Consider the following 27,088-nt stretch of genomic DNA (forward strand, 5'->3'; position numbering starts at 1 on the left):
CAGTTTACTTTTCTGTTGGTATGATGGGCTTAGACTAAAATTTATTCAGGTCCAGGATATTGGATCAGAGAGCTTATCAGTTCTTACACTACTATACTATATTGCTTTCCCAGCTTCTCCGGGACACATGGCAGAAATGATATTACATTTCTTGGCTGGTTTTGAATTTTGAACCATAAAATTATCTTTGTCCTCATTTTATATTAGTAATACTTTTTTATACTGTTGTCCTATATTGTAAAATGTTTTGTTACATACACACGTGTAAGTGAAGTATTCTTCAGACTGAGGAAGATGTAGTTGTAATTTATAGTTTCTATTTTTCAGTGTCAGAAGTTACATTAAGTCACTTGAATGTTCAATTCTTATATTTAGAATGTAAGCCAATTGCTATGATTTCATAAAGAACCTGTGATGTAGGTTCTTTAGATTTGCAATGGACATATGTGATTCAGATCAGTTAGTTCCTCTCTTTCACACTCTCTCTCACACTTTGCAAGGCTATAAAAGTAATCAGGTACCTGTTTTCAGGCAATAAGGGATTGGTTGAGATTTCATAGAATCACAAAATCATAGAATTATACAAGGAGAAGGAGGCCATTCGGCCCATCGTGTCTGTGCCGGCTCTTTGAAAAGAGCTATCCAATTTAATCCTACTCCAGAATACATTGTTGCCAGGAATATTCAGCTCCCATTCCTGCCCTTGTTTGAGACAGGTCTCCTTTATTGCCACTACATCATAACCCCATATGGCAACTTGAGCTGCAGCTGACCAATCTTATTTGTCACATTCCGTGCATTTTTACACACATGCACTCCAAGACCGACTTAGTCAGTTCTGCATTTCTCCCCCGTCTAATCCCTTTTTTTTTTGGATTACTCCATATTACATTGCTATTATTCTTCTTTCCCCATAGCCCTGCAAGCTTGTCCTCCCCAAATAATTATCTACTTCTCTTAAAAGTTCTTATCAAATCGGCTTCCACCACCCTTTCACGCAATGCATTCCAAATCCAAACAACTCGCTAGTGAAAAAGTTTCCTCTCACCTCCTCTGTTTCTTTTAACAATTATTTTAAATTGGTGTCCTCGGGTTACCGACCCATCCGCCATTGGAAATAATTTCTCCTTGTTCATCCTATTGAATCCCCTCATAATTTTGAAAACTTCTATTAAGTCTCCTCTTAATCTTCTCTGTTCCAAGGAGAATAATCCCAGCTTCTCTAGCCTCTGATAACTGCAGTCCCTCATTCCTGGTACCATCGGGTAAATCTCCTTTGCATCCTCTCCAATGCCTTGACATCCTTCCTTAAGTGTGGTGCCCAGAACTGAACGCAGTACTCTAGTTGAGGCCTAACCAGTGTTTTATAAAGGTTTATCATAACTTCCTGACTTTTGTATTCTATGCCCCTGTTTATAAAGCTTAGTATCCCATGTGCTTTTTTAACAGGTTTATTCCTGCGACCTGCAAAGAGTTACTGATATGAACCCCCAGGTCCCTCTGTCCCTTCACCTCCTTCAAGTTATTGCCTCTCCTCATTCTTCCTCCCAAAATTCATTGCTTCGCATTTCTCCATATTAAACTTCATCTGCCACGTTTTACCATTTTACCGGTCTGTCTATGTCCATTTGCAGTCTGCTACTATGTTCCTCACTGGTTACTACTTTTCGTAGCTTAGTATCATCTGCAAACTTGGAAATTGTACTCCCTTTACCCAAATCCAGGTCATTTATATAGAGCAAAAACAGCAGTGGTCCCAATACTGACCCCTGGGGGACACCACTGCACATTTCCCTCCATACAGAAAAACAACCGTTCACTACCACTCTCTGCTTTCTGTCTCCCCGCCAATATTGTATCCAAGCTGCCACTGTCCCTTTAATACTGTGGGCTTCTATTTTGCTTACAAGTCTCTTATCTGGCACTTTATCAAACACCTCTTGAAAATCCATATAAACTACATCAACTGCATTTCCTTCATCCACCCTCTCCGTTACTTCATCAAAAAACTATCAGGTTTGTTAGACATGATTTGCCTTGAACAAATCTGTGTTGGTTGTCCTTTATTAACTCATTTTTCTAAGTGAAAATTTATTTTGTGCCGTGTTATAGTCTCTAGAAGTTTCCCCACAACTACCGTTAGGCTGATTGGCCTGTAGTTCCCTGGTTTATCTTTCTGTCTCTTTTTGTACAGGGGAGTAACATTTGCGATCCTCCAGTCCTCTGGTACCACCCCAGTATCCAAGAAGGATTTGAAAGATTGTGGCTAGTCTCCATTATTTCCACCCTTACTTCCCTCAGTAACCTAAGATACATCCCGTTCAGACTGGGTGACTTATCTACCTTGACCACCGACAACCTTTTTAGTACCTCCTCTCGGTTTATTCTTATCCTATCCAATTTCTCTACCCTTTCTTCTGATACTGTGGCAGTGGCTGCATCCTATTCTTTTGTGAAGACAGATGTAAAGTACATCAGCCATGTCCTCTGCCTCCACAAGAAGATTTCCTCTTTGGTCCCTAATTGGATGCATCTTACCTTTGACTAACTTTTTATTCTTTATATGCTTATAAAATACCATAGGGTTCCCTTTTATGTGACCTGTTAATCTTTTCTCACACAATCTCTTTGCTCCTCTTATAATTATCTCCTTCTTGAAAGCTTCCCGTTGCTTGTTAGCTGTTTTACCTGCCAATCTTTCTTTCCCGTTCACCTTGGCTAGGTCCCTTTTTAACTCACTGAAATTAGCCCTCTTCCAGTTGAGTATCTTCACCTTTGATTGTTCCTCGTTCCTTTCCATAAGTACTCTTGAATCTATTGATGTTGTGATCACTGTTGTCCAAATGCTCTGCTACTGAAATTGCCCCACTTCATTTCCCAGAACTAGATCCAGCACTGCTTCGTTCCTCGTTGGACTGGAAACATACTGATCCAAAAAGTTATCCTGCACACATTTCTGGAATCTTTCTGCCTCCTTGCCCTTTACACTGTTATTTTGCCAATCTATGTTAGGATACCTCCTCTCTCCTCAAAACAGTGCCCGTTGCCTTCGTTCCACCGGATCTGGCCTCTTCGTCGCCCCCCGAGTCCTCCTCTCCACCCTCAGCGGCCGTGCCTTCAGCCACTATGCCCCGAAGGTCTGGAACTCCCTTCGCCTCGCCCTTCTTTCTATTTTCAGGTCTCGGCTGAAGACATTTCTTTTCGACCGCACCTTTGGTCACCTTCCTCCCCCTGGCTTGGCCCCAGGATCTGTTACTGTGAAGCGCTCTGAGACGCCGTCTGATGTGGAGGGCGCTATATAAATCCCATTTATCACTACTCTATTGGTTTTGCATCTTTCTGAAATCTGCTTGCAGATTTTGCTCGTCTATCTCCTTACCACTATTGGTGGTCAAAAGCATTCTGCTCGTTAACTGTAACCAAACAGATTCTGTTTTTTGGACCCTCTAGCACATCGTCCCTTTCCAGGGCCGTAACCGTGTCTATTAATCAATATTGCCACCCCCCTCCTTTTTTTCCTTCCTATCTCTCCTGAATACATATTATTCAGCTCCCATTCCTACCCTTGTTTGAGACGGATTTCTGTTATTGCCACTGTATCATAACCCCATGTGACAACTTGAGCCTGCAGCTCACCAATCTTATTTGTCACACTTCATGCATTTACATTAGAATATACAGCACAGAAACAGGCCATTTGGCCCATCTCGTATGTGCCGGTGTTTAGCTCCACAGGAGCCTTACGCACATGCACGCCAAGACCGACTTAGTCTGTTCTGCATTTCTCCCCCGTCTGATCCCTCCTTTTTCTGGATTACTCCGTATTACATTGCTATTAGTCTCTCCCAGCCCTCTATGTAACTTGTTTGTCTTCTCTAATGCTACATCCTGATTCCCTTACCCCTCAAAATTAGTTTAAACCTTCCCCACAGCACTAGTTAATCTCCCTGCGAGGACATTGGTCCCAGTCCTGTTCAGGTGTAACCTATCCACCTTGTACAGGTCCCGCCTGCCCCAGAATTGGTCCGAATGATCCAGCCCTCCTTTCTGCACTATTTCTCAAGCCATGCATTCATGTATTTGATCCTGCCGTTTTGATACTCACTTGCACAAGGAGTAATCCAGAGATCACCACCTTTGAGGTCCTACTCTTTAGCTTTTTCCCTAGCTTCTGATACTCTCTCTGTAGGATCTCAGCCCTTTTTTTCCCTTATGTCATGGATCCCAACATGGACTACATCTTCTGGATGTTACCCTTCCCTCTGTAGAACGTTTTGCATCCGTTCTGCGATGTCTGAACCCTGACACCAGGGAGCAACATACCACGTGAGAGTCATGTCTCTGGTTGCAGAAATGCCTGTCTACTCCTTTCACCATTGTGTCCCCAATGACAATTTCTGTTGCTAGCTCATCTATCTTAAATTATCTTAATTGGTTAACAAAATAGCAGTATAAATTGAGCATGAAAAAATATAAACTTCAGGTGATGTAATCTTGGTTTACCATAAGAGAATCATCTGAGAAGCTGGAAGGATGACGGATGTGAGAAATGGGAATGTTATATTCATGCACAATGAGTTTGGAATTTGGAAATAGAACAGTATGGAAACTTCATTCCTATTCTCCCCATGCTGTGTCTGTCAGTGCCTTACATTTAAACTAATTGAACAGAAGAAAAATGTGTCATTTTGCAGCCTGTATGGTTTCTTTATAGAGGATTGAATTTTGCTGGTGCAGCATAGATTTTTTTAAAATAGTTTTCCACTGTTTCACACCACAAGCTGCCGAAGCCCTAATACACGCATTCATAACATCCAGACTTGACTATGCAAACTCTCTGCTTGTCGGCCTCCCCAACTCCTCTTTCCATAGACTGTAGATCATCCAGAACTCTGCAGCCCGTGTCCTCTCCAGCACCAGGCTCCGTGGCCCCATCAACCCCATCCTCGCTCAACTCCACTGGCTTCCCATCGCACAGAGGATACAGTTCAAGATCCTGGTCCTCACCTTCAAAACCCTCCATAGCCTCGCTCCTCCCTACCTCTGCGACCTCCTAACCCCCTACCGTGCTGTCCACTCCCTCCGCTTAGTGGGCTGCGGCCTGCTTCAGACCTGTGGCCCGAGACCCCCGCTTTGCTCACCCCACCATTGGTGGGTGGGCCTTCTGCCACTCTGCCCCCACCCTCTGGTACTCCATCATGCAGTCCCTCTGTCTCGCCCCCTCCCTTGCCTCCTTCAAGACCCATCCCTCTTCATGCTTTCAATCACCCTCCTCCCTCCACCATCCCCAGTCCCGATTCCTAGCTCGGGTCCGAAGCACTGACTGTCCAATGCCTTGGGACTTCCTCCCGACATGAAAGGCGCTATACAAATATAATTTTGTTGTTGTAAAGCTTTATTTCTTTTTGAGAAAAAATAGTGATCATGGACTTTTTTCCATTGTCGGCTGATTTAATAGGGCTTACTGGTCTGTCAGTTCTTCTCTGGGGAAGGAACTAACCTGAATGCGAAATCAGAAAACTACACTACATGCAATTATTCAAACATGCAAATACATGTTCTTGCGCTTCTGCTTTTTTTCCCTAAGACTTTTTTTCTTGTACTTTTGACAAAACCTCTAGAACTGTTAAGAGTTCAGAGCTACTCCAATGCCCTCCTCGCTGGCCTCCCATCCACTACCATCCATAAAATCCAACTCATTCAGAACTCTGCCGCCCGCATTCTCACCCGCACCAAACTCTGCTCCCTGATCACCTCAGTCCTGGCCAGACTGCACTGGCTGCCTATCCTAGAGAGGATCGATTTCAAGATCCTCACCCTCGTAATCAAGTCCCTGCACTCCTCTGCACCCACCGACCACTCTGACCTCTCTCCTCAAAACAGCACCCTTTGCCTTCTTTCCTCCGGGTCTAGCCTCGTCCTTGTCCCCCGAGTCCTCCGCTCCACCCTCGACGGCCGTGCCTTCAGCCACTATGCCCTGAGGCTCTGGAACTCCCTTCCTCACTCCCTTCATCTCGCTCCCTCCCTTCCCATTTTCAGGTCTCTGATGAAGACCTTTCTTTTCAACCGTGCCTTTGGTCACTTCCCCCCCCCCTTCCCCCTGCCTCGATCCAAAACTGTAAAGCGCTCTGAGACACCGTCCGGCATGGAGAGCGCTATATATAAATCCAAGTTGTTGTTGAGTTTTAAAAAAAATCCAGGATTGGTGCTGCTTTGCTGCAGTATTGATAAACTACCAGCAAGTCTGACATGCTGCACAATCTCTTTTTTCAACTGGAGCTGTGAATGTTGATTTGACTTTTGAAAAAGTGGTGGAAGTTACACCACTAAATATCTCAACATAAATAAATCTTGCGTTCACGTCTGGCATTTGAAACCAGGTCTATTTAATTTCCATTTTGTTTTTATTTTTATTTCCCATCCTGCTCTCCATGCCAGCGCCATTCATTCATTGATTAAGAGCGGAGCAAGTGTGTTGAAGGACTGAATGGTTCACCTTGCAATTTAAAAATAAAACTTTCCTACAATGGAATCACCTATGGCTCTCTCTCAGGTCTCTCTCGACTCCCCAGTTCCTGACCAAGACCACATAAATTATCAAATGCCTATCACACCCATCCTCCCCAGGCTCCTTGTTGTTTTTGTACTACGAGTACTTTCAATAAGAAGTGATCTCTCTGGACTGAAGTTACTCTTTATGATCTTCACAATTTACCAGTTAATTACATAATCCACTAATTTATTCAAAAAAGTGTTGTAGGTATTGTATAGTTTAAGATTATCTGGCAGTATTCTACTACATATGTTTTAAAAACTAGAAAGTGTAGTATAATCTAAAGTTGAGAGGTTTTATTTTCATTGCACTGATTCTGTTTTGTGGTATTTTATTATAGGACAGTTGGTGGTGTGTACTCTTTGCTCCTTTGTCATGAAGACAAAGCAGATCTGGTTGTTCTCTGTCCATCTGCTGCCTCTGCTGGCACGATTCTGCATGGTACCTGTAGAAATGCTCGTCGTCATCAACAGGTTTGCCATGATTTTCACTGGGCTAGAGGTGCTTTACTTCCTCGCCTCCAACCTGCTGGTGCCATATAAACTAGCCAAGTCAGCATACAGAGAGCTGGTACAGGTGAGTGAACTTATCCATTCAAGTTGAATTTCAGTATAATTCATTATTAAACGTAGATGAAGGGTCAAAGCTTAAAGTGCAGTATAAAGATAATTATTAAAGCTTAGTTTGAACATTATGCCTGTTAATTTCATTCATTTCACCAGTGTAATTCTGTATGAAGGTTACAGATAAATGGCTCAAGAATCTTGGGCAAGTTTCCTTACTCCACATGCCTAATAATAATAATAATACCTACAAAACAATAATAAATTGGTCATTTTCAATCCACGACTGTTTATGGGACACTCCTGTGCGCAATTGGCTGCCACATTTCGTCCATAAATATACAGTTAATTCACTTTACAGTCTTCTGTGAAGCCCTTTGAGATGTCGAAGATGTGAAAAGCGCTATATCAAATGCAAGGATTATTATTAAGAACAGAATTGAGCTTTGTTCTGGTGTTAACTTACTATGATTTGCGTGATAGATGCCCAAGGAAAACCTGATTAAGGGGAGAATAAATATTTTACCTTACTATTTATCTGGTTTAAAACACTAACCATAAACCGTACTTAGTACCTTTGTTATTTTCAGGAATACGATGTAGGAATATCAGCAGTACTGTGCCAAAACTGAAATAAAGTACTTTGGATGGACTTTTTATAATAATCCTTGTATTTGATATAGCATCTTATATTATGAAAGCGTCTTGAAGCACTTTACAGGATATGCTGTAAAGTGGTGTTACTGTGTGCATTTTGTGGCTAAACAACAATATTTGAGGACAGACTTGTGACACCTTTACCTGTATTCCAGACGGTTTCTTCCTGGACCGTGCAACCTATTGGCAATAGGTTGGAATCTTGAATTGGAATCTGGAATTTTACACCTGAAATCATGGTATTTCTGTGATTGCTGAGAGCTCACGTTAGCAGGTGGTAAGCTACATGTAGCAGGAAGAGTGAGCAGATATTTTTTAAAAACAAGAAACCAATTTTCTTGACATCTGTAGCCTCAACCAATATCTATTGGGAGCAAAATATCAGCTATTTCCCTTTTTATAAATTAAGTGCTCCAACTACTGAACTATATTTGGACTTAACAATTTCCCATGATTTAGTGTGAAACTTTGTCCAGAAATTTCTGTTTAAATCGATATGTTGGATGAATGCATGTTGTGCTTTTTCATTGCATTAAAGAGCTTCTTTATATTGGTAACTTTTCAGGCAAATTTAAATTCCTTGAAAAGATGCAATTAAACATTCCCCTAACAAATCGTCCATGTTGCTATCGTTAATAGTGCAATGCACCAGTTGGTATATCTGCTTTGCTTTCTGTGTTTTTAATGCATCTTTTCTGGGGAAAGTTGAGATGAAATTTGGAGCAGGCCTATTGGTAATATGTTTGTGCACTGATTGACCTAGTATTTCTGTTCTTGTGAAGTTTCTTGCAATATCTTTTGCTCTGTTATTTTCCTTAAATTGGTGATTTCTGAATTATGTTATTGTCAGCAACCAGTACCTTCAGGTTAGGTGTAACACAGACATGACTCGCTGTAAAGCATCCTTGCTCTGTGTCAAAGAGTACCTTAACTCCAGTCTTAAAAGAGTAGTCTTCCCTGCATTATTTCCCACAGCACAGAAGGAGGCCATTCGGGCCGTTGTGCTGTGCCGGCTCTTTGAAAAGAGCTGTCCAAATCAATCCCGGGCTCTCCCCATAGCCCTGCAAACTTGTCCTCCCCAAATAATTATCTACTTCTCTCTTGAAAGTTCTTATCGAATCAGCATTTCTATACATTTTTAAATTACTAGATTAGTCTCAATTTATACTAAATTATGTTCATTTTTTTGGTCTACGTTGCAATTCAGGGAATGGGCAACGATTGGAAGAGAAAATCCATTGACCTGTTAAGTCAAAATATATATCAGCATTTGGAGCACTTTTTAAAAACAATGGGAAATGACTGAATTGTCCCAAATGGTGTAGACTGGACGGGGAAAAAAAACCCTGAGGGAACCGCCTCCCCTTCACTGACATCCCACTTTAAGCACAATGATACTTTTAACATGTGTAATGTCAACATAATCATGGGATTGTGGCATAGGAGTCTTAATAGGCATTAATGTAACTTAATTTCACTCATTGCCTTTTTCATCCTCTCCTTGGACAGGTGGTAGAGGTGTATGGGCTGCTGGCACTGGGAATGTCTCTCTGGAATCAGTTGGTTGTGCCTGTGCTCTTCATGGTCTTCTGGCTTGTCCTGTTTGCCCTGCAGATCTACTCTTATTTCAGCACTCGCGATCACCCCACTTCTCGTGAGAGATTGCTCTTCCTCTTCCTTACAAGGTAAGATTAAGTGTTGACCTTGGCTTGTAGGGTTTTTTGCATTCATTTGCGGGGTTTATAAACACTTCAACCCTGAACTTTTGATTAGCAGCACCAGTTTTTATTCTAATTATTATTAGGAAGTATTATTTTTTTACTCTCATATCATGCACTGCTGCTTATTTAATTTTCAAGTTCCAGTTTCTATTTAACTTTTGGGGAAAAGGAACATAATGCCAAATTATGCAAAATTTGGATTCCCTTGATGTGATTAATATAAACATCAATAAACGCCAGAAAATAATGCTGTTTTCAGACTAATGCTTTAGTTAAATAGTGTGAAGAAAGGATATATAAATGATTTGACTACGAGATACCAAATATCTAAAGATTAAACTTAACTTTTTCCTGATCATGTTCTATCACTAACATTTCCTTTTTCTGACTGGAGCTGGACTTATTTTTACCTCACACATAGAACATAAGAATTAGGAGCAGCAGTAGGCCATTCAGCCCCTCAAACCTGCCCCGCCATTCAATAAGATCATGGCTGATCTATTCTAACTCCACCTACCCGCCTTATCCCCATGTCCCTTCATCCACAAGAAATCTATCAATCTCAGGCTTGAATATGTTCAAGGACTGAGCATCTACAGCCCTTTGTGGTAGAGAATTCCATAAATTCACTACCCTCTGAGTGAAGAAGTTTTTCCTCAACTCAGTGTGAAACGGCTTACCCCTAATTTTAAGATTGTGACCCCTGGTTATAGTTTCTCCAAACAGGGGAAAAAGTCTCCCACTATTCTTTCGTGCCCCTTAATAATCTTATAGGTTTCTATAAGATCACCTCTCATTCTTCTATATTCTAGAGAATATAGGCCTAAATTGCTCAACCTATCCTCATAACTCACCCCCCTCATCCCAGGTACCAGCCTAGTGAATCTGCGTTGTACCTCCTCCATAGCGGGTACATCCTTTCTTAAATAAGGAGACCAAAACTGCACACAATACTCTAGGTGCTGTCTCACCAGGGCCCTATACAGTTGCAGCAAGACTTCCCTACTCTTATATTCTAACACTTTTGTAACAAATGCTAACATACCGTTAGCCTTCCTAATTGTACCTGCAAACTAACTTTTTGTGACTGGTGGACAAGTCCCTCTGACCGCTAACACTATCTAGTCTCTCGCCTTCTAAAAAAATAATCTGCTCTACTGTTTTTGCCACCTAGGTGGATGACTTGACACTTCCCTACATTATACTTCATCTGCCACCTATTTGCCCACTCACCTGCCTATCTTTATCTCGTTGCATTTTTTTAATGTCATCCTCGGTGTTTACTCTCCCTCCTAGTTTAGTGTCATCCGCGAATTTGGATACATTAAGTTCGATGTCCTCATCTAGTTTGTTGATGTAGATTGTAAATAGTTGAGGCCCAAGCACTGATCCTTGTGACACTCCACTAGTCACATCCCGCCAATCTGGAGTCCTGTAGCTCAGTGGTTAGAGCACTCGCTTTGCAAGTGAGAGACCTGAGTTCAATTCCAGGCAGGGCGAAACCTTGGGCAAGTTTCCTTACTCCACACGCCTAATAATAATCCCTCCAAAAAACCAAAAACAATAATTAAATTGGTCATTTTCAATCTACGACTGTTTGTGGGACATTGCTGTGCGCAATTGGCTGCCGCGTTCGCCCACAAATATACAGTCAATTCACTTTACAGTGTGTTCTGTGAAGCGCTTCGGGACGTCCTCCTGACGTGAAAAGCGCTATATCAAATGCAAGGATTATTATTAATCTGAGAAGGACCCCTTTATCTCTACTCTTTGTTTTCTTCCCGTTAGCCATTCTTCAATCCATGCTAATATATTCCCCTTAATTCCAAGTACCATAATCTTGTGGATCAACCTTTTATGCGGCACCTTATCGAACGCCTTTTGGAAATCTAAATACACTATATCTGCTGATTTCCCCCTATCTAATCTACTTGATATGTCCTCAAAAAAAATCTAAAAGATTTGTTAAGCATGACTTCCCTTTTGTAAAGCCATGTTGACTCTGTTTAATCATATTGTGATCCTCTTAAATATCCCACTATGACATCCTTAATTAAGGATTCTAGAATTTTGGAAGATCAGACACAAGGCCTCCACTATCTCATGAGCTACTTCTTTTAAAACCCTATGATGCAAACCATCAGGTCCACTTGTCACTTTTTAATCCCAACAATTTCCCTAGCACCAATTCTTTGCTAATGTAAATTTCCCTAAATTGCTCCCTATCATTAGCACCTTGGTTTATCTCTATTTCTGGTAAACTTCTTGTGTCTTCTAACGTGAAGACAGAAGCAAAGTATTTATTTAGGGACTCTGCCATATCCTTATCCCCCATTATAATTCCTCCTGTCTCTGCCTGTAATGGACCCACATTTACTTTTGCTAGCCTATTCCTCTTAAGTATTTATAAAAACTCTTACAATGTTCCTAGCTAGCTTGCCCTCATAATCCATTTTCTCACTCTTAATGAGCTTTTTGGTTTTCCTGGTAGCAAAGCAAGGATGGTCTGGTTCGTTTCAGCGCCTTGGGACGTCCTCCCGACGTGAAAGGCGCTCTATAAATGGAATCTTGTTGTTTTTTAAGATAAGTTACAAACATACCTTTTTATTATTTCAGTATTGCAGAATGTTGCAGTACTCCTTATTCTCTGCTGGGGCTCATGTTCACAGTCTCCTTCATTACGCTGGGTGTCCTCACGCTTTGCAAGTTCTACCTTCAAGGTTATGGAGCTTTCATGAATGACAACCTAATGCACAGGTATGACATTTAATATTAGCAACTACTTGTACTTGTATGAGGAAATTGTCTCGGAAAGTCGCAGTGCAAGCCACAGCAGATTAGCAGCACAGGAAGTGTTGGAGGGAGGTAAATCCAGGATGCAGTGAAAGAGAAGCTTTTAGATTGGTTTTAGAAAGTAGAGGGTGAGGCTGAGTTGGGTGGGGGTGGGGAAATAGAGCACCACAAATGATCACAGAGATCTGTAGGGGCAACGGTGTGAACGTATGTAAAGATGAGAACAAGGATTTAAAGTTAATCTCCTAGATAAAGGGGAAGCCAGTGGAGCCTGAGGAAGATGTGGGGTCATGGGTTTCCAGAGCCTGGTATGGGAAAGGGTATGACAGTAAAAAAAATTATAACAAACCTATGCTGTGATTGACTTGATGGTTAAATAACCTACTGACTAGGCTCATGAAAAAAAAGTTATTTGGGTGAGATATTGGCATGGTAGATTTATACATGAGCATGATTTAGGATCTTGAGGAGGAGAAACTTATATAACAAAGGGGACATATCAGATAGTATTTTGAAAAATATATATCTTGTACCCACTTTTCACAGAGGAATGACAGAAGGTATAACACTGCTTATCCTGGCAGTCCAGACTGGCCTGATTGAGTTGCAGGTTGTGCATCGAGCGTTCCTACTCAGTATCATCCTCTTCATCGTGGTAGCTTCCATCCTTCAGTCAATGTTAGAAATTGCTGATCCCATCGTTCTTGCACTTGGAGCTTCAAGAAACAAGTAAGATTATCTTTAAGCAAAAAATTAGTATTGTGTTAGTGATAATTGGGGCCAATAGAACATTGCGGAAATATTTGCCAAAAAAAACGCAGCGCAGACTCAAACGGCCAAATTGTCCATTTCTCCCTGCACTACCTTTAAAGACCTGGAGATCCACTGAACACCAGCATTGCTCGCTATGCTGGCCAGTGACTGCGGGGCTCCAGGATATCACAACGTCCTGCCTCTTGAGGCCCGACATCGCACACAGACATCCGGAGAGAGTCACTTGCACACTCAGAGAGAGAGAGAGGAGAGAGACGCGCACAGACACAGAGAGAGACGCACGTTCACAAACGCACACAGACACAGTGTGCCTGCAGGCAATCTCAATAGCGGCGCCTCGGAGCAGAGTGGGCTGCGGTTCACTCATCAGTGAGAGAAGATCATTTCCCGCCCACGCTTCTATTGCGATCCCAACATCCGTGCAGGCCGCACTTGTCCGTCCAGAGCTGCTTGGCCCACAGTAGTGGCACAGAGTCTCCAAAAAACAGGCCCCGAGCAAACTTCACTTTTGCTGTTTTTCGCGGATTCCGCGGAAAATAGCAGGTGCAATTTTGTGTTGGCCCAGGTCATACATAAAAGTATTATGCTAAAGATTGATCCAAGTGGCTGTTGTTCCTCCAGACCTCTCGTACAAGTTTGTGGGCAACAGCAAAGATTCCTCATATTTACCTCTCTTCAAATTGTGTAATTGACACGCTGTTTGAATTATTTGCTAATTTATTTTCCAGATTGAGTACAGACTGAGACATTTTGTGTTTCATATGTCATTTCTTATATTTCTTATATGCTTGCTTGCAGGAGCCTGTGGAAGCACTTTCGGGCAGTTAGCCTGTGTTTGTTTTTGCTGGTGTTCCCAGCCTACATGGCCTACATGATTTCTCAGTTTTTCCAGATGGACTTTTGGCTGCTTATCATTATTTCCAGCAGCATTCTAACCTCTTTGCAGGTAATGGACAAACTTCAATCCGTGGCATCTAATTAGCATTAGTACACGACATGATCCTAAAGAATAACTGTTTTGTTCCATCAACCGAAATCAACAGTTTGAAGATGACTATAAATCTGTAAACATTGCGTGGGAGGTCCAAGTCAGCAACAATTTATTTTCATCTGAATACAGATAGCTCCTCCCTCCCCAAAGGATTTTATTATTTAGTGCATCACATGCTATCCATGTGTCTTCTCTCACATGGGATTGTCAACAACTTTTGCTATAATCTTTAGGATACTGATATCTAGGCTGTTCTGCTGTAGGTATTAGTTTAGTGGTTACACTTCAATGTGGTGTGCAGATATGAAATTGGATTTGGCATTTTGAAGTAATTTCCAGGTGGGGAGGATTGTATATTCTTCTATCGTCCCCAAGTGTTTAGCCTTCTGTCTTGTTCTGAGAAATGCACCTCCTCTTGGCTGAGCCTCTTAACCAAATAACATAAGAAATGCCGGACGAAAAAAGGCCTAGGTCCATCTAGTTCGCCTTCCATCTTCCTGGCGGTTGTATACGCGTGTCCCAAACTACCTATATATCTCATAATATTACTTCCTAAAAGAAAACTATCTAATCTGTGTTTGAAAGAATCAACACTTCCTGCTTCAACCATCTCCCAAGGGAGCCTGTTCCACAGGTTCACGATTCAGTCACTGAAATAGTGTTTACATAGATTCGTTCTGAATTTACCCCTCTTCAATCACAGGCTGTGTCCTCTGGTTTTACTGTTCTATTCCAAATATTGTCATCTTTATAGTTGGTTATTGTTGGAGTACATATGTAATAAAGGAAGTGTGGGAGAAATAATTATCCAAATCAAAGTTCAGATGTAATATTTCAGCTCATAGATCAGTGAAACCTTTTCTCATGAATCGGAAACTTTAGTTGCCAGTGAAATTCTGGGTCAGATCCGCAAGTGTCCAGTTATGCTGTACAAAATAAGTGCATGCTCAGCTCCTTGATGTTGATGGGGGTTTTAGATTTTCAGAATATTTAAGTGAGAACTGCAGGGTAATTTAATGAGTAAGAAAAAAAGCTTAATTGAAGCTTCTCAAAGCATTTTACAGTAATAGCTGTCAAATGTAGTGACTGTATTTGTAAACAATTGCAGCAGCTAATTTGTAAACAGTCAGGCCCACATACGGCCGTGCTGACCAATTTAACTGCAAGATTGTTAATGAAGAGGAGAAACTTTATTTTCAAATTGTATCACGGGGTCTTTAACATCCAGCTGAATAGGCAGGCGGGTGGGCCTTCGGTTTAATGTCTTGTCAGAAGGACGGTGCCTCCAACATTGCAGCACTTCCCCCAACCCTATACTGGACTGTCAACCAAGACAATGAGCTCAAAGTCTCCCGACTCAGAACTTGAATCCACAATCTTCTGTCTTGGAGGCGAGTATTCTACCAGTTGAGCCTCGCTGACAGAGTTATTAGGGTAGGAAGAGGGAGAGAAACGAAATGTAATATAGGAAAAATAATCCCTTCCCATTCAACTTGAGCATCATTTCTGATCAGTCAGCCAAGGACAAGTATTTGATGTATTTATACACCTCTATGGCCTCTATTGTTTCACCTAGTCAGTTGTGGATTTATTGAGGATTCGGCACACCCATGCTGACTATACATGAATTATTTGAGGAATTTGGATCCAAGTATTCAATGGGCTTTTGGATGAAAATTGATCAACCATTTTTAGCTAAATAATACTGCATCCCCATATTATCCGATTTTCTTTCAGTGATGTTTTAGTTAATAATAGATAAGTACAAACGTTGGAGTTCAGTCTTTTTACATCCTATTATGCAGTTGTCATTCATGATTTACTGCAACTGTTTATTAACTTGCAGGTGCTGGGAACACTCTTCATCTATATCCTCTTCATGGTCGAGGAATTCAGTAAGGAGCCAATGGAGAACCTTGATGATGTGATTTACTATGTGAATGGTACCTATCGCTTGCTGGAGTTCCTGGTGGCTCTGTGTGTGGTTGCATATGGTGTAGCAGAGACAATATTGGGAGAATGGACATGGATGGGTTCTTCCATCATCTTTGTCCACTCTTACTTCAATGTCTGGCTTCGAGCGCAGTTGGGATGGAAGAGCTTTCTTCTCCGCAGGGATGCAGCAAACAAGATCAACTCGCTGCCAACTGCCACGAAAGAACAGCTTGAAGAGCACAATGACATTTGTTCCATCTGTTACCAGGTATGTAGCATGGCACCAGTGAAACACTTAAACCCTGGCTTTAGTACCCAAACTGTCTCTATCAGGACTATCGCAGTTGGCTGCCCTTCTGTTCGGTTCGTATTCTGTATGTGTATTATCTTTTACTAATTCTTATTGCCATAAAACTGTTTTCATTACCTTTCAGTGTCACTTGAGTTATGAAACAGCTAAATGCACTCGAAACTTAAAAAGTAGTTGGTAGTTTACAACGTTCTCTGGGTAACTTTGAGGTTAGATATTTTGTGAAAGACAACTATGTTGTCAGCAGAGCTGGATTAACGCAGGGGCTTTAGGGGTGCAGCCTCAGGCCTCGGATCTTGGTGGGGGGCGCCCATAAAAGAGTGGGTCACGATCCTGGGCGCAGCAGGAGTGCTGCACAGTCTTAACGTTCTGACATCCGCAGAGATCGAGATTTCTCTGGGTTTCAATCCGCTTTTGTACATGCACGAGAAGCCTCATTTTTCGGCTTTTCGTGCATGCACAAAAGTGACTGACTGGGCCAATAGAAAATCATGGTCCGGCGCTTGTTGGAGCAGCGGGATATGAGCTTTGCTTGCTGATGTTTGACTGCGGCCTTGCACAGGGACCCCACTGTACCCGTTAGATTGTGTCTCTCCTCTATCTGTATATGTGTGCGTGTGTGTGTCTATTTGTGAATTCTGTGTGTGTCTCTGTCTGTGTATCTTTGTTTGTGAGTGTGTCTTTTTTTCTCTCAAGCTTTTTTTAAAAGGAAAAAATAAGTTCCTTAATACCTGTTGACTATAACGTTTTTGATTACTGCTGTAAGTTTATAGGTGTTTGTCTATTGCTATCACCTATTGACTGAACTAAATTAGCTTGTACAGTACTGACATTGAAGAATAGAAGTATAAACCAAGCACAATAACAATTTTAAGTAGTAAGACAACAATCCAAGTGCACATTCTGTATGGTAGGTTTTACTATGGTGCTACTATTTTTTTTTAACCAGCGTCTGTCTCCAGGATAGCAGATGGCTGCTTAATTGAGTTGCAGGTTGTATTGAATTACATATAAATTAGAAACCTATTGGTTTTGAGGAACACTGGCTTTATTGCGCAGGTGGCTGTTTATTGAAGGTGAGCAGAAGGACAGCTTTTACTGTCTGTATAAATGTCTTGTGTTTTAGTTTTGTGCAAGTCACTGGAGGATTCTCCTTATTCATCCCTCATCAATTATCTGCGGTGTTCTCTCATCCTTCCCCTTCTACAGCTCCACAAACTCTGTTTTTTGGTGTCTCAACCAAGCAGCCTTTATTTACATGTACAGCTTGACGGTGAGTGCTGGCAGGCAGTTTTTTGGAGGGGAGGGAGGTAATTGTAAGTTACAAAGAAACCCAATCCTATCTTTGATTGAATCTTCAGCATCGATACTTAGATAGTGGTCAGGAGCTGGAAACTAGAATGATTTTCTCACTATCCCCATTGTAACCCCAGGATGTTTAGGTCAATTGTTGAGCACTTCTCCACTGCCTTCCTTAACTGAAGGAGGAGCAGTTTGCTGTTGGACCTGGATAATGCACCTCTGTTTCTGGATGCTAGATGACATTTGAGATGCAAGAGTGACTTATTTAGTCTGAATTGTGAGGAAACCACCTTTCTTAATTCCCCCCAACCCTATGTGTGCTTATTGCTCAGGATATCATAGTACTGAATCTGCATCTTGAAGTCCATGGAGCATGATAAGCTATTCCATTGAAAATAAATTTAATTTTATAAATGTTATCATGTTAACTCACTTTTTCAATAGCAGTACTACCAATTGAGCCTAGCTGACATCAAGTACTTCAGTAATTACCGTCTTCATTTTGTTTCCACAAACGGCTTTTCCTCCAGCTCCCGCACTGTCTTGTGCGGTGTCCCTCAGGGCTCTGTCCTCGGTCCCCTCCTCTTCACCCTCTATATGCTCCCCCTTGGTGATATCATCCGCAGACATGGGGTTAACTTCCACGTGTATGCGGATGACACCCAACTCTACCTTTCCTCTACCCTCAACTCCACGACCACCGATGTCCTGACAGCTGCCTGTCCGACATTGAGTCCTGGACGAGAGACAACCTTCTTCAGCTCAACATGTGCAAAACTGAGGCCCTCCTGATTGGCTCACGTTAGCGCCTCCGCACCTCAGGCGCTGACAGCATCAGCATCCAAGGCTGCACTCTCCACCTCTCAAAGCCAGTCAGGAACCTCGGGGTTCTGTTCGACCCTGAGCTGTCCTTTCTTCCTCATATCCGCGCCACAACTGGCACCGCCTTCCATCACCTCCGAAACATCGCCAGACTACGGCACTACCTCACCCCTCACGCTGCTGAAACTCTGGTCCACGCCTTGATCACCTCAAGGCTGGACTATGGGAACTCTCTCCTCGCCGGCCTTCCCGGCACCTCCCTCCACACTGCAGGTCATTCAGAACTCTGCAGCTCGTGCACTGTCCCGCACCAGACACCGCGACCACATCACTCCCACCCTCGCTCGCCTCCACTGGCTCCCCATCCCCCAGAGGATCGAATTCAAGATCTTCATCCTCAACTACAAGGCCATTCATGGCCTTGCACCCTCCTACCTCTCCAACCTACTATCCCCCTACCTACCTGCCCATACCCTCCGTTCCTCTGGCTCCGGTCTGCTCCACATCCCCCGCCCCAACCACCCCATTGGTGGCCGGGCCTTCAGCCTCTCAGCCCCCAGGCTCTGGAACTCCATCCCCCAGGGCCTTCGCCGCCTCCTCCCTTTCCTCCTTCAAGACCGGTCTCTTTAACCGTGCCTTCAGCTCCCCTCTCGACTCTCTACCCCCTCTTCGCTCCCTCCCTTCCCTCCCCTCACCATTTCCCCCCAATGCTCGGGTCCTGACCCAACTGTCCAGCGCCTTGGGACGTCCTCCCGACGTGAATGGAATCTTGTTGTTGTTGTTGGGTCCAGTATGTTTGCAGGAGGCCATTTGTTCTCCACAAAAAGCCTCGAGATGAATGGATAACTTATCTAGAAGACTGTTGGCCAGTAAGGGGGGGGAAGAGAATCCCTCTTTGTTTTTAATTTGTTAAAAGATCTTTAATTCTGCCTGAAAATGGGAGGTATTAGTAAAAACTGTATTCCGTTTTGGAACTTTTATTCTCAATTAAAGAAAGCTGCAATCTTCAGTTTGGGCAAAACATGATTAGTCTGCAGTTCAAGGCACGTAAAGAAAAAATATAAGTTGAAGGTAAACTTAATGTTTAGTCTCACAGATGAATTTGTAAAAGCAAAAATAATTTAATACATATCTATGTAATAGTCCAGTAAAGTATCATTATAATCCTGTCCATGTGTTCCCATATGCTTTTACTTACCAAGTTACTCACCTTTACTCATTACCTTTTTATCTATGTCACTGTAAGAAAAGTAAAATTGTGTTTTTAAAACACATCTCAGATTATGTAAAAAGTAATGCATCTGGTGATGAATTTTAAGACAGTAATTCAATATTCTTTTCATAAGTTTGAGCTTTGCTCTCTTGATATCACTGTGCAATTGAATTAGTGCTCATATCAAACGTCCACAAAATAAGAATTATTTGCAGTAAATGTCGTGGCAAGTGTATGCAAGTGGACGAATGGTAGTAACAGAATCATGCTAGGCAGTGTTGCCTTTACCAGTTGAGTAGCCTGCTGATGTTAACTGTCTAGGCAGGCTCAGTGGAAAGAATGACATTTGGGTGAAATAATGACGGTCAGGAGCAACCAGGCAGAAGTAAAGAGTGGAAAGAGTGACTTGGGGGAGGGAAGTAAATTGGAAGGAGGACAGCATTTACTAAATATAAGAATGCTGTCATCAAACTGTATACTGTGTCATATTATCTGACTTTCCATATAGAGCAAAATCTTAAGAACAGTTTTTGATTGGAGATGAGCTTAGGTTTCATTTTAGCATTACGTTTGGGAAATCTTGACATGTGTATGATCCCAGAGATGAGAGGATCCTGGTGCATTTTCCCTGGAGGAACGTGAACCCAGTCCAAAATGATGGCTTTCACTTCATTTGCAGTTAATGTACAAAAGCTGCATCTCTCAAGCTGAATGCCACCTCACCTATTTTGACCAGTACATCTATCTTCTTTGTATTTTTTGGAGTGGCAGTGGCCCGTGTAATATCTTAAGTTGAGCTGTTCCAGACCTTGAAATCGTAAATAGTAAATACAAGCAGCTTGTTCTTTGGATGGTATTAACCAGTTGTTAACATAACATTTCTGAATAGCGATTGCTCTTTGAGTCTCGAGTCAGTTATAACAAAAGTTTTTTTTTGTTCTTCAGGACATGCACTCTGCTGTGATTACACCGTGCAGCCATTTCTTTCATTCGGCCTGTCTCAAGAAGTGGCTGTATGTGCAAGAAACATGCCCGTTGTGCCATCAGCGCCTGAAATCTGCAGGACAGCAGCCTGGTGCAATAGCAACACCAGCTCAGGAGATAGATGAGCAATTAGTCCAGAATGAGAGGAGACCGGAGCAAGAATTAGCTGGACAGGAACTTGTCCATCTTGAAGACTCTCTGGATCCAGGTCCTGAAGATGGCCCTAAATTGCACAACAAAGAGGGTCCGGAATCTGGAAACACTAGTGCTTCTAACGGAGACCGAGAAACAGACAGAGATCCGCGTATACATAACAGCACCTTTACTGGTACAGACGAGAATCCATATCTAAGAGACCTTTGCCCAGATAAAGATCGATTGCCTGTTGTGAGAACAGCTGTTAATGAACAATGCATGGAGTTGCCACAAGCCCATAGTGGGGAATTGCATGAAGCAGAGTCATCCCACAAGCTGCCATGATACCGCAGTGGTGTGTAAAGAGAAGCCTAGACAATGCAGGCAATGGCTTGATAGATGAAATGATGGCTTTAAGTAACGAGGAGAAGTGAAAAATGTTTGCAGAGAAAGAGTGCAGTGTTCTCACAAGCGGGTCTGGAGACGTCTGTAAGAAAAGGGATCTCATGATCTCACTGCCACATTATCATTATAGTATTACATAGCCATGGCAAGAGGAGGGTGTTTTTGCTAGAGATTTTGTAGGCATGAAAATAACTATTAGGTGATTGAACGTATTATATTTATATAACTAGAAGCTTTTAAGCATGTTTAGAGTCACATGCTGCAAAGCAGACTTTTTTTATTTTTTGTAGCTCAGTATTGTCACTACGATTGCACTGTCATAGTTTATAGTGCATCTCCAAAATAATCAACAAGTACCTAACTGGCCTGTAATTATTGCTCAATGAAGTAGACTGAAGCTTTTATGAACACTTGTTTCCCTTGAGATTTGAAAGGGTCACTTGTGGGATGAACTTCAGGATATGGATAAGAGCTGGAACACATGATGGTATGGCATGTTTCACTTCTGAAACTCAAGAACAGTATTTTTTTTAATTTTTGCATTAATTGCGATTTGTGGAAATGATTACAGTAACATGTATGATGGAACAAAGCAAAAAGCCATTTTATAGCTCCAATTCGTTTTTGCACAAATTTTCTTTGGGGAAAAAAATAGTGATGTGTATAAGATTTTTCTTAATTCATCAAGGCTTAAGTCAGCAAACTCATGTTTAAAATTACTTTTACTCTTGTGTAATTAAACAGAAAGGGAAACTCCAATTTTTATTAACAATGGAGTGCACCGGAAAATTAGGAGACTGATTCTGTAGCTTTTTAAAAATTGCAAATCTTAATGTGAACAATCTGTGAACAAGCAAGCTGGCGTTGAATAATAAACATGAATCATTGATAGAATCTTCCTGGCAAAATTCTTGTGGGGCATTATTTTCAAGAAGTATACATCTTAATAAATGCATTGAGGCAATGAAGTGCACTGTTCCAAATAGAATTTACATAGAGTTGGGTCATTGATTGTGTTTTACATCTAAAATTAGCTGATGGACACAGTGCAGTAAATGTGTATACGCATGTACCAAGTGTAATTTCATCTGAACGTTGCTGGAAAAGTTTTGCTTTACATGCACAAGAAGCAGTAAAATCTCACTATTAAAAATCAACGTGGAGTCTTTACATTTGCTTCTTTATCTGCATAAAAGGTACACTGATGAAAGAACGGCTTTTAAATTAAAAATCTGAATTAACTATGTAAATGTGGGACAGTGCTATGTGGACAATGGAGTATTACCATAAATTTGAAAGTATGCTGTATCTCTGTTAAGCTTTGAAATTTTCCGACAAGAGAATAAATATAGTATGTTTTTCTCTAAATGTTTGAGGAAGAGCTCTCCTGATCACTTAGTGAGTTTCATTAAATATCTGAACCATGGAAAATCCCAGGTTCGATCTCATATTGTGCTAGGTGAGCTGATCTCAGTGCTCTGGGTTATAGAGGTAAATTTTAGGCCGTGTTCCTACTCTTTATCACTAGTCCAGTGATCTTTGCTAAGAGTATTTCTATCAGGGCCAGGTGAAGAAATGATTGGGCTTGGCTGTGTTGCACTGCACAGTCAAAATCTCACTGTTTCGCCTCACACAAGAATAATGGCCGCCTGAAGTAAGTTAGCGGAATGCACTGGTGGAAATTTAGTGTGGAGAAAGACAAAGGAGTCGTACCTTCAAAAGAAAAAAATATATAGATTCCATATCAAATACTTCTCAATCCAGTGCAGGTTAAAGCTTATTTGTCTTACCCCAGGAATGTGATCTGACCTCAGCCACAATGGATTTACTCTTCTATAAAGAACTACTATGGCAAATTTGTTTTGCAACCAAGTTGTGTGGAATTCTCTGGATGAAAATGTAAGTTTCATAATCTTAAAATAAGAGCTAGGCCAGTTAGAAGCGAGCCCAGGAAGATTTGTTTCACACAAAGGCTTGTGGAAATTTTGAATTCTCTTCCCAAAGAGGCTGTAGATGCTTGATCAGTTGAAACTTTCCAGACTGAAATCGATAAATATTTAGAAGGTATGGGTATCCAGGGTTATGGAGAAAGGATGGGGAAATGGAGCTGAGGTACAGATCAGCCATGATTCAATAGAATGTGGAATAGGCTTGAGGGTCCCTATTCACATTATACTAAATTGAAACTGCCCAAACTCAATTCATGTTGAACTTAACAGCAGACTATAGGAGACTTCCACCCCATCAGGCTAAGATGACATCAAATTGTTCTAGTGACCAGCCCTCCAATCTTCTACTTTGGCATTTAATGGGAGAACCACATCATCCAAAGCACTTTTTTGTTAAACAAAATAGCTTTATTGATGATCTTACATTTACCCATATCTGTATTCCAGACAGTAGTTTTAAACAATTCATAGAAATGGGAAATTAAAGAGATCTCCACATCTGAACCAATCAATCTCCATTTGATTAACAATAGTCTAGACATTGTTTTCATAGTCTGATATAATTTTATCCCTTAACTTCCCTTTTCTGAAGATGGTGCTTCATACTTAAGTATAGTTCCAGTGCAATTTGGTATCATTTGGGAGATCACTACTTCTAAGATTTGTGAAAAGGCTTAGAGATATGATATGTGCTTCAAGGATATTCAAAAAGTCTATGAGCATTTATCTCAAGCATTGCATATTGTGTTAGTATATGACATGCCTAACTTTTGTGAGCCCTGTTATGTTGTAAGTACAACTTTGTGTCGTCAACTTCAGAATCCAGACCTCCAACAAGTCCATTTTATCACTTTTGTTCACTATAATTTAGATAGAGAAGATAATTAGCAACAAGTAGAGAATATGGGATGTAAAAGTGGGGAATTTGAGGATCCAGTTGTTTTTTTATATATAGAAAATGTGATCCTCCCACAGGACTCTTGTTATTTCAGTGACTGGTTCAAAGCCAAATGCAGTATTGCCAATACACAATCGCACTGTCAGTCTGTTCCACATATTAATGGGATCCATCTGGTGCGTTTGAATAAATTGAAATGCTTTGTGATTTGCGAGTAATAGGACATTTTCAAAATACATCCCTTTCATAATTAATGGTTTATGTAAGATTGGCATCTGTGCAGTGATCTCCTTCACTGGACCAAATCAAAAGGTTTGGTATCCTTTTCTCACATGGTTGCTTGTATTAAGTGTAAGTACCCTGTTCAGCTAGCTAACTGTAAGCGAGCAAATGACTACTGATTGCTACCTTGTATTAGCCATGAGCACTTATGTGAAGAGAAGTCCAGGTGAGTTGGGGACACTGTTAGGACTCAAGTCTTTCACCATCAAAGCTATTAAGATTATGGAATGTTAATTGCTCCCAATTGCTTGTGGTTAAAGTATTTATATGTAGGATGTAACATATCTTAGTCCACATTTCTTTTTGAATATGACTTCCCACCATATCAGTCAAGTGCAAAACCATATCCTGTATCTAATGCCACTGTAACTGTGACCTGACCCTAGCAGACATTGATTTCACAAGAAATATCACTTTAGTGTTTGACAAGAGAATCCAGCACTTGGATTTCACAGTGTTTATCCAAAGTTCTTTATTTTAGTCACTTTTCTCCCCTCTCCAGGGGACACTGAAACCATGCTGCAGTCAGGTGTTGGCTACCCTCCAGTTCTGCGCCTAAGTAGCTTCATATGTGAGTTCAGATAGTGAGTAATAACATGCTATATTACTAAAACGATAATAATAATAATCCTTGCATTTGATAGAGCGCTTTATCACGTCTTCGAGACGTCTCAAAGTGCTTCGCAGAATAAAGTGTAAAGTGAATTAACTATATTTTGTGGGCAAAATGGGGCAGCCAATTGCGCACAGCAGTGTCCCACAAACAGTCGTGGATTAAGTGACCAATTTTTTTTGGAAGGAATTATTACCCCCGGAAAAGTGATCCGCCAATCGACTAACAACCGGTTTCCTACTTACTGCTAGGTAATCAGAGACGTGTGAAATAAGGAAACTTGCCCAACGTTTCGCCCTGCCAGCAATCAAATCCAGGTCTCGCTTGTGAGGTGAGTGCTCTAACCACTGAGCTACAGGACTCCCAAGGTATTGGTAACATGAGAGCTTACCAATAAATATTATTGCCAAGTTCCATGGAACTAGTCCACTCATTCTTGTTGAAGACCAACCTACATTTACTGGTGAGCAGACATGCTGGTTGACTGTCATCAATATTTGGGCTTGCTGCGGAGTAGAATGGTTTTGTCTGGCCAAGTTGGTTTATCTCCAGAATTCCACGCTCTCTCCCTCTTAGTAATTTCACTGCCACTCTGGGAGAGATCAGAAAAACAACACACTGGGATCGAAACAAGAACTTTGAGTCCGCGTAACACATTCCCCCCACCCCACATACACACACACACAGTGGTTTATGTCATCAGGGAGACTGCCATGGTTATTGTGAAGATGGCTCAGGAACATTGAATATAGTAGAGCGGACAAAAACAATTGTTTGTAACTGATGAATCTTTAGATCTTGCAGTACTGAAGGAGAATTTTTGAAAATAGATTTTTTTTATTGATTTGTCAATTTCACCAAAGTGAGCTCAAAGTCAAACTGTTGGCTTTAGCATCTTGAACATTGTTCTAGTCAGAATACTGTTGCCCATGAAAAACAGAGTAAAACATTAAAACTTTAAACAATCAAATCTTCTGACTCCTTATGTTATAATGGTGACTACAGCATTACACAATTTGCTTGTTTCTTCTGAAGTTAGTGACTGAATGCTCAACTCAGCTGGCAGTTCTTTATACTTGAGTTTATAGTAAGAGTTGATATTCTATTTAACCAGGATGAGATGGAGGATCAAGCTCATTAATGCCCAACATCTGTGCATAAGCCCAAATTAGGAGGAGTCACTGGACAGCAATGAGGAACAAGAGCCCTCCTGATTTTCTCCTCAAGCCCAGAGTTACTAACCTACCTTTATACTGCTGGAGCAATTTGTCTTTGAGCAGTTGAGGAGTGGGAAAGCTAATTCAGACAGAAATTTCTGCACAAGTATAGTTGCACTAAGAAAGTGTCATTTCATTTTAACATGTTCATAATTATAGTCAGAGTGAGCAGCTGCCTGAAAAACTAATCCTAAGGATCGTCCATTGCACCACAGCAGCTTTTAAAAGTATTTTTACAAGTATGGAGGTTCAGTGCAACATGATGGATACTGCAGTCAATGTCTCAAATTCATCTCCAAATTAAATCAGTGCTAGAGTAACCTTACTTATGTGTATCCTGTATCTTTTTTCCCCCAAAATTTTCAGCAACTACTTTGAACGCCTAAGCTCTGTAGTGCAGGATACCGTGGAGTTGGAAGAAGTAAGAGGAAAATCTGATCAACTGAGAAGGTTTAATGCCTATAGTCAACAATCTTGAAGTCCAGAGAAAGAATGAGTTAAATTAGGCAACAGTAATAATAATAATAATCCTTGCATTTGATATAGCGCTTTTCACGTCAGGAGGACGTCCCAAAGCGCTTCACAGAACACACTGTAAAGTGAATTGACTGTATATTTGTGGGCGAACGCGGCAGCCAATTGCGCACAGCAATGTCCCACAAACAGAAGACTGAGTGTTGACTTCAACACAGTGGGGAGGAAGAATATGTTGGACATATTGAAGGTAAAGATGCAGACTGAAATGTTAAATCTTTTTAATAGCAATAATATTAAGACATGAGACACCAATCTAACTCCATAAAGTTCAATCTATTCTACAGCCCCTGTTTCCACGCTTATAGAATAAGCTTTATTGTGTTTAAATCTGTTATGAATGTTTCCACGAAACATATTCATTAATGCTACTTTTACCAGAGGAATGTTGGAGACTCTGCAACAGGTGTGATGTTTCACTCCAGCAAAAGAACAAA

The 27,088-nt window shown here is 41.3% G+C and overlaps 1 protein-coding gene across 1 annotated transcript in view; it reads left to right on the forward strand.

Moving 5' to 3' along the window:
* The window catches only part of rnf145a (ring finger protein 145a), a 50,981-nt gene extending 28,455 nt beyond the window's left edge, over window positions 1-22,526 (forward strand). The window contains exons 4-10 of the mRNA XM_007891401.2: window positions 6,894-7,129; window positions 9,283-9,458; window positions 12,111-12,251; window positions 12,834-13,016; window positions 13,860-14,007; window positions 15,899-16,255; window positions 20,580-22,526. Of these exons, the coding sequence (XP_007889592.1) occupies window positions 6,894-7,129; window positions 9,283-9,458; window positions 12,111-12,251; window positions 12,834-13,016; window positions 13,860-14,007; window positions 15,899-16,255; window positions 20,580-21,098 (1,760 nt within the window). The 3' untranslated portion in view covers window positions 21,099-22,526. The remainder of the gene's footprint in view (window positions 1-6,893; window positions 7,130-9,282; window positions 9,459-12,110; window positions 12,252-12,833; window positions 13,017-13,859; window positions 14,008-15,898; window positions 16,256-20,579) is intronic.
* The last annotated feature ends 4,562 nt before the right edge of the window (window positions 22,527-27,088 follow it).

Source organism: Callorhinchus milii, unplaced genomic scaffold (genome assembly GCF_018977255.1).
Source record: "Callorhinchus milii isolate IMCB2004 unplaced genomic scaffold, IMCB_Cmil_1.0 Scaffold13, whole genome shotgun sequence".
Classification (NCBI taxonomy): Eukaryota; Metazoa; Chordata; class Chondrichthyes; order Chimaeriformes; family Callorhinchidae; genus Callorhinchus; species Callorhinchus milii.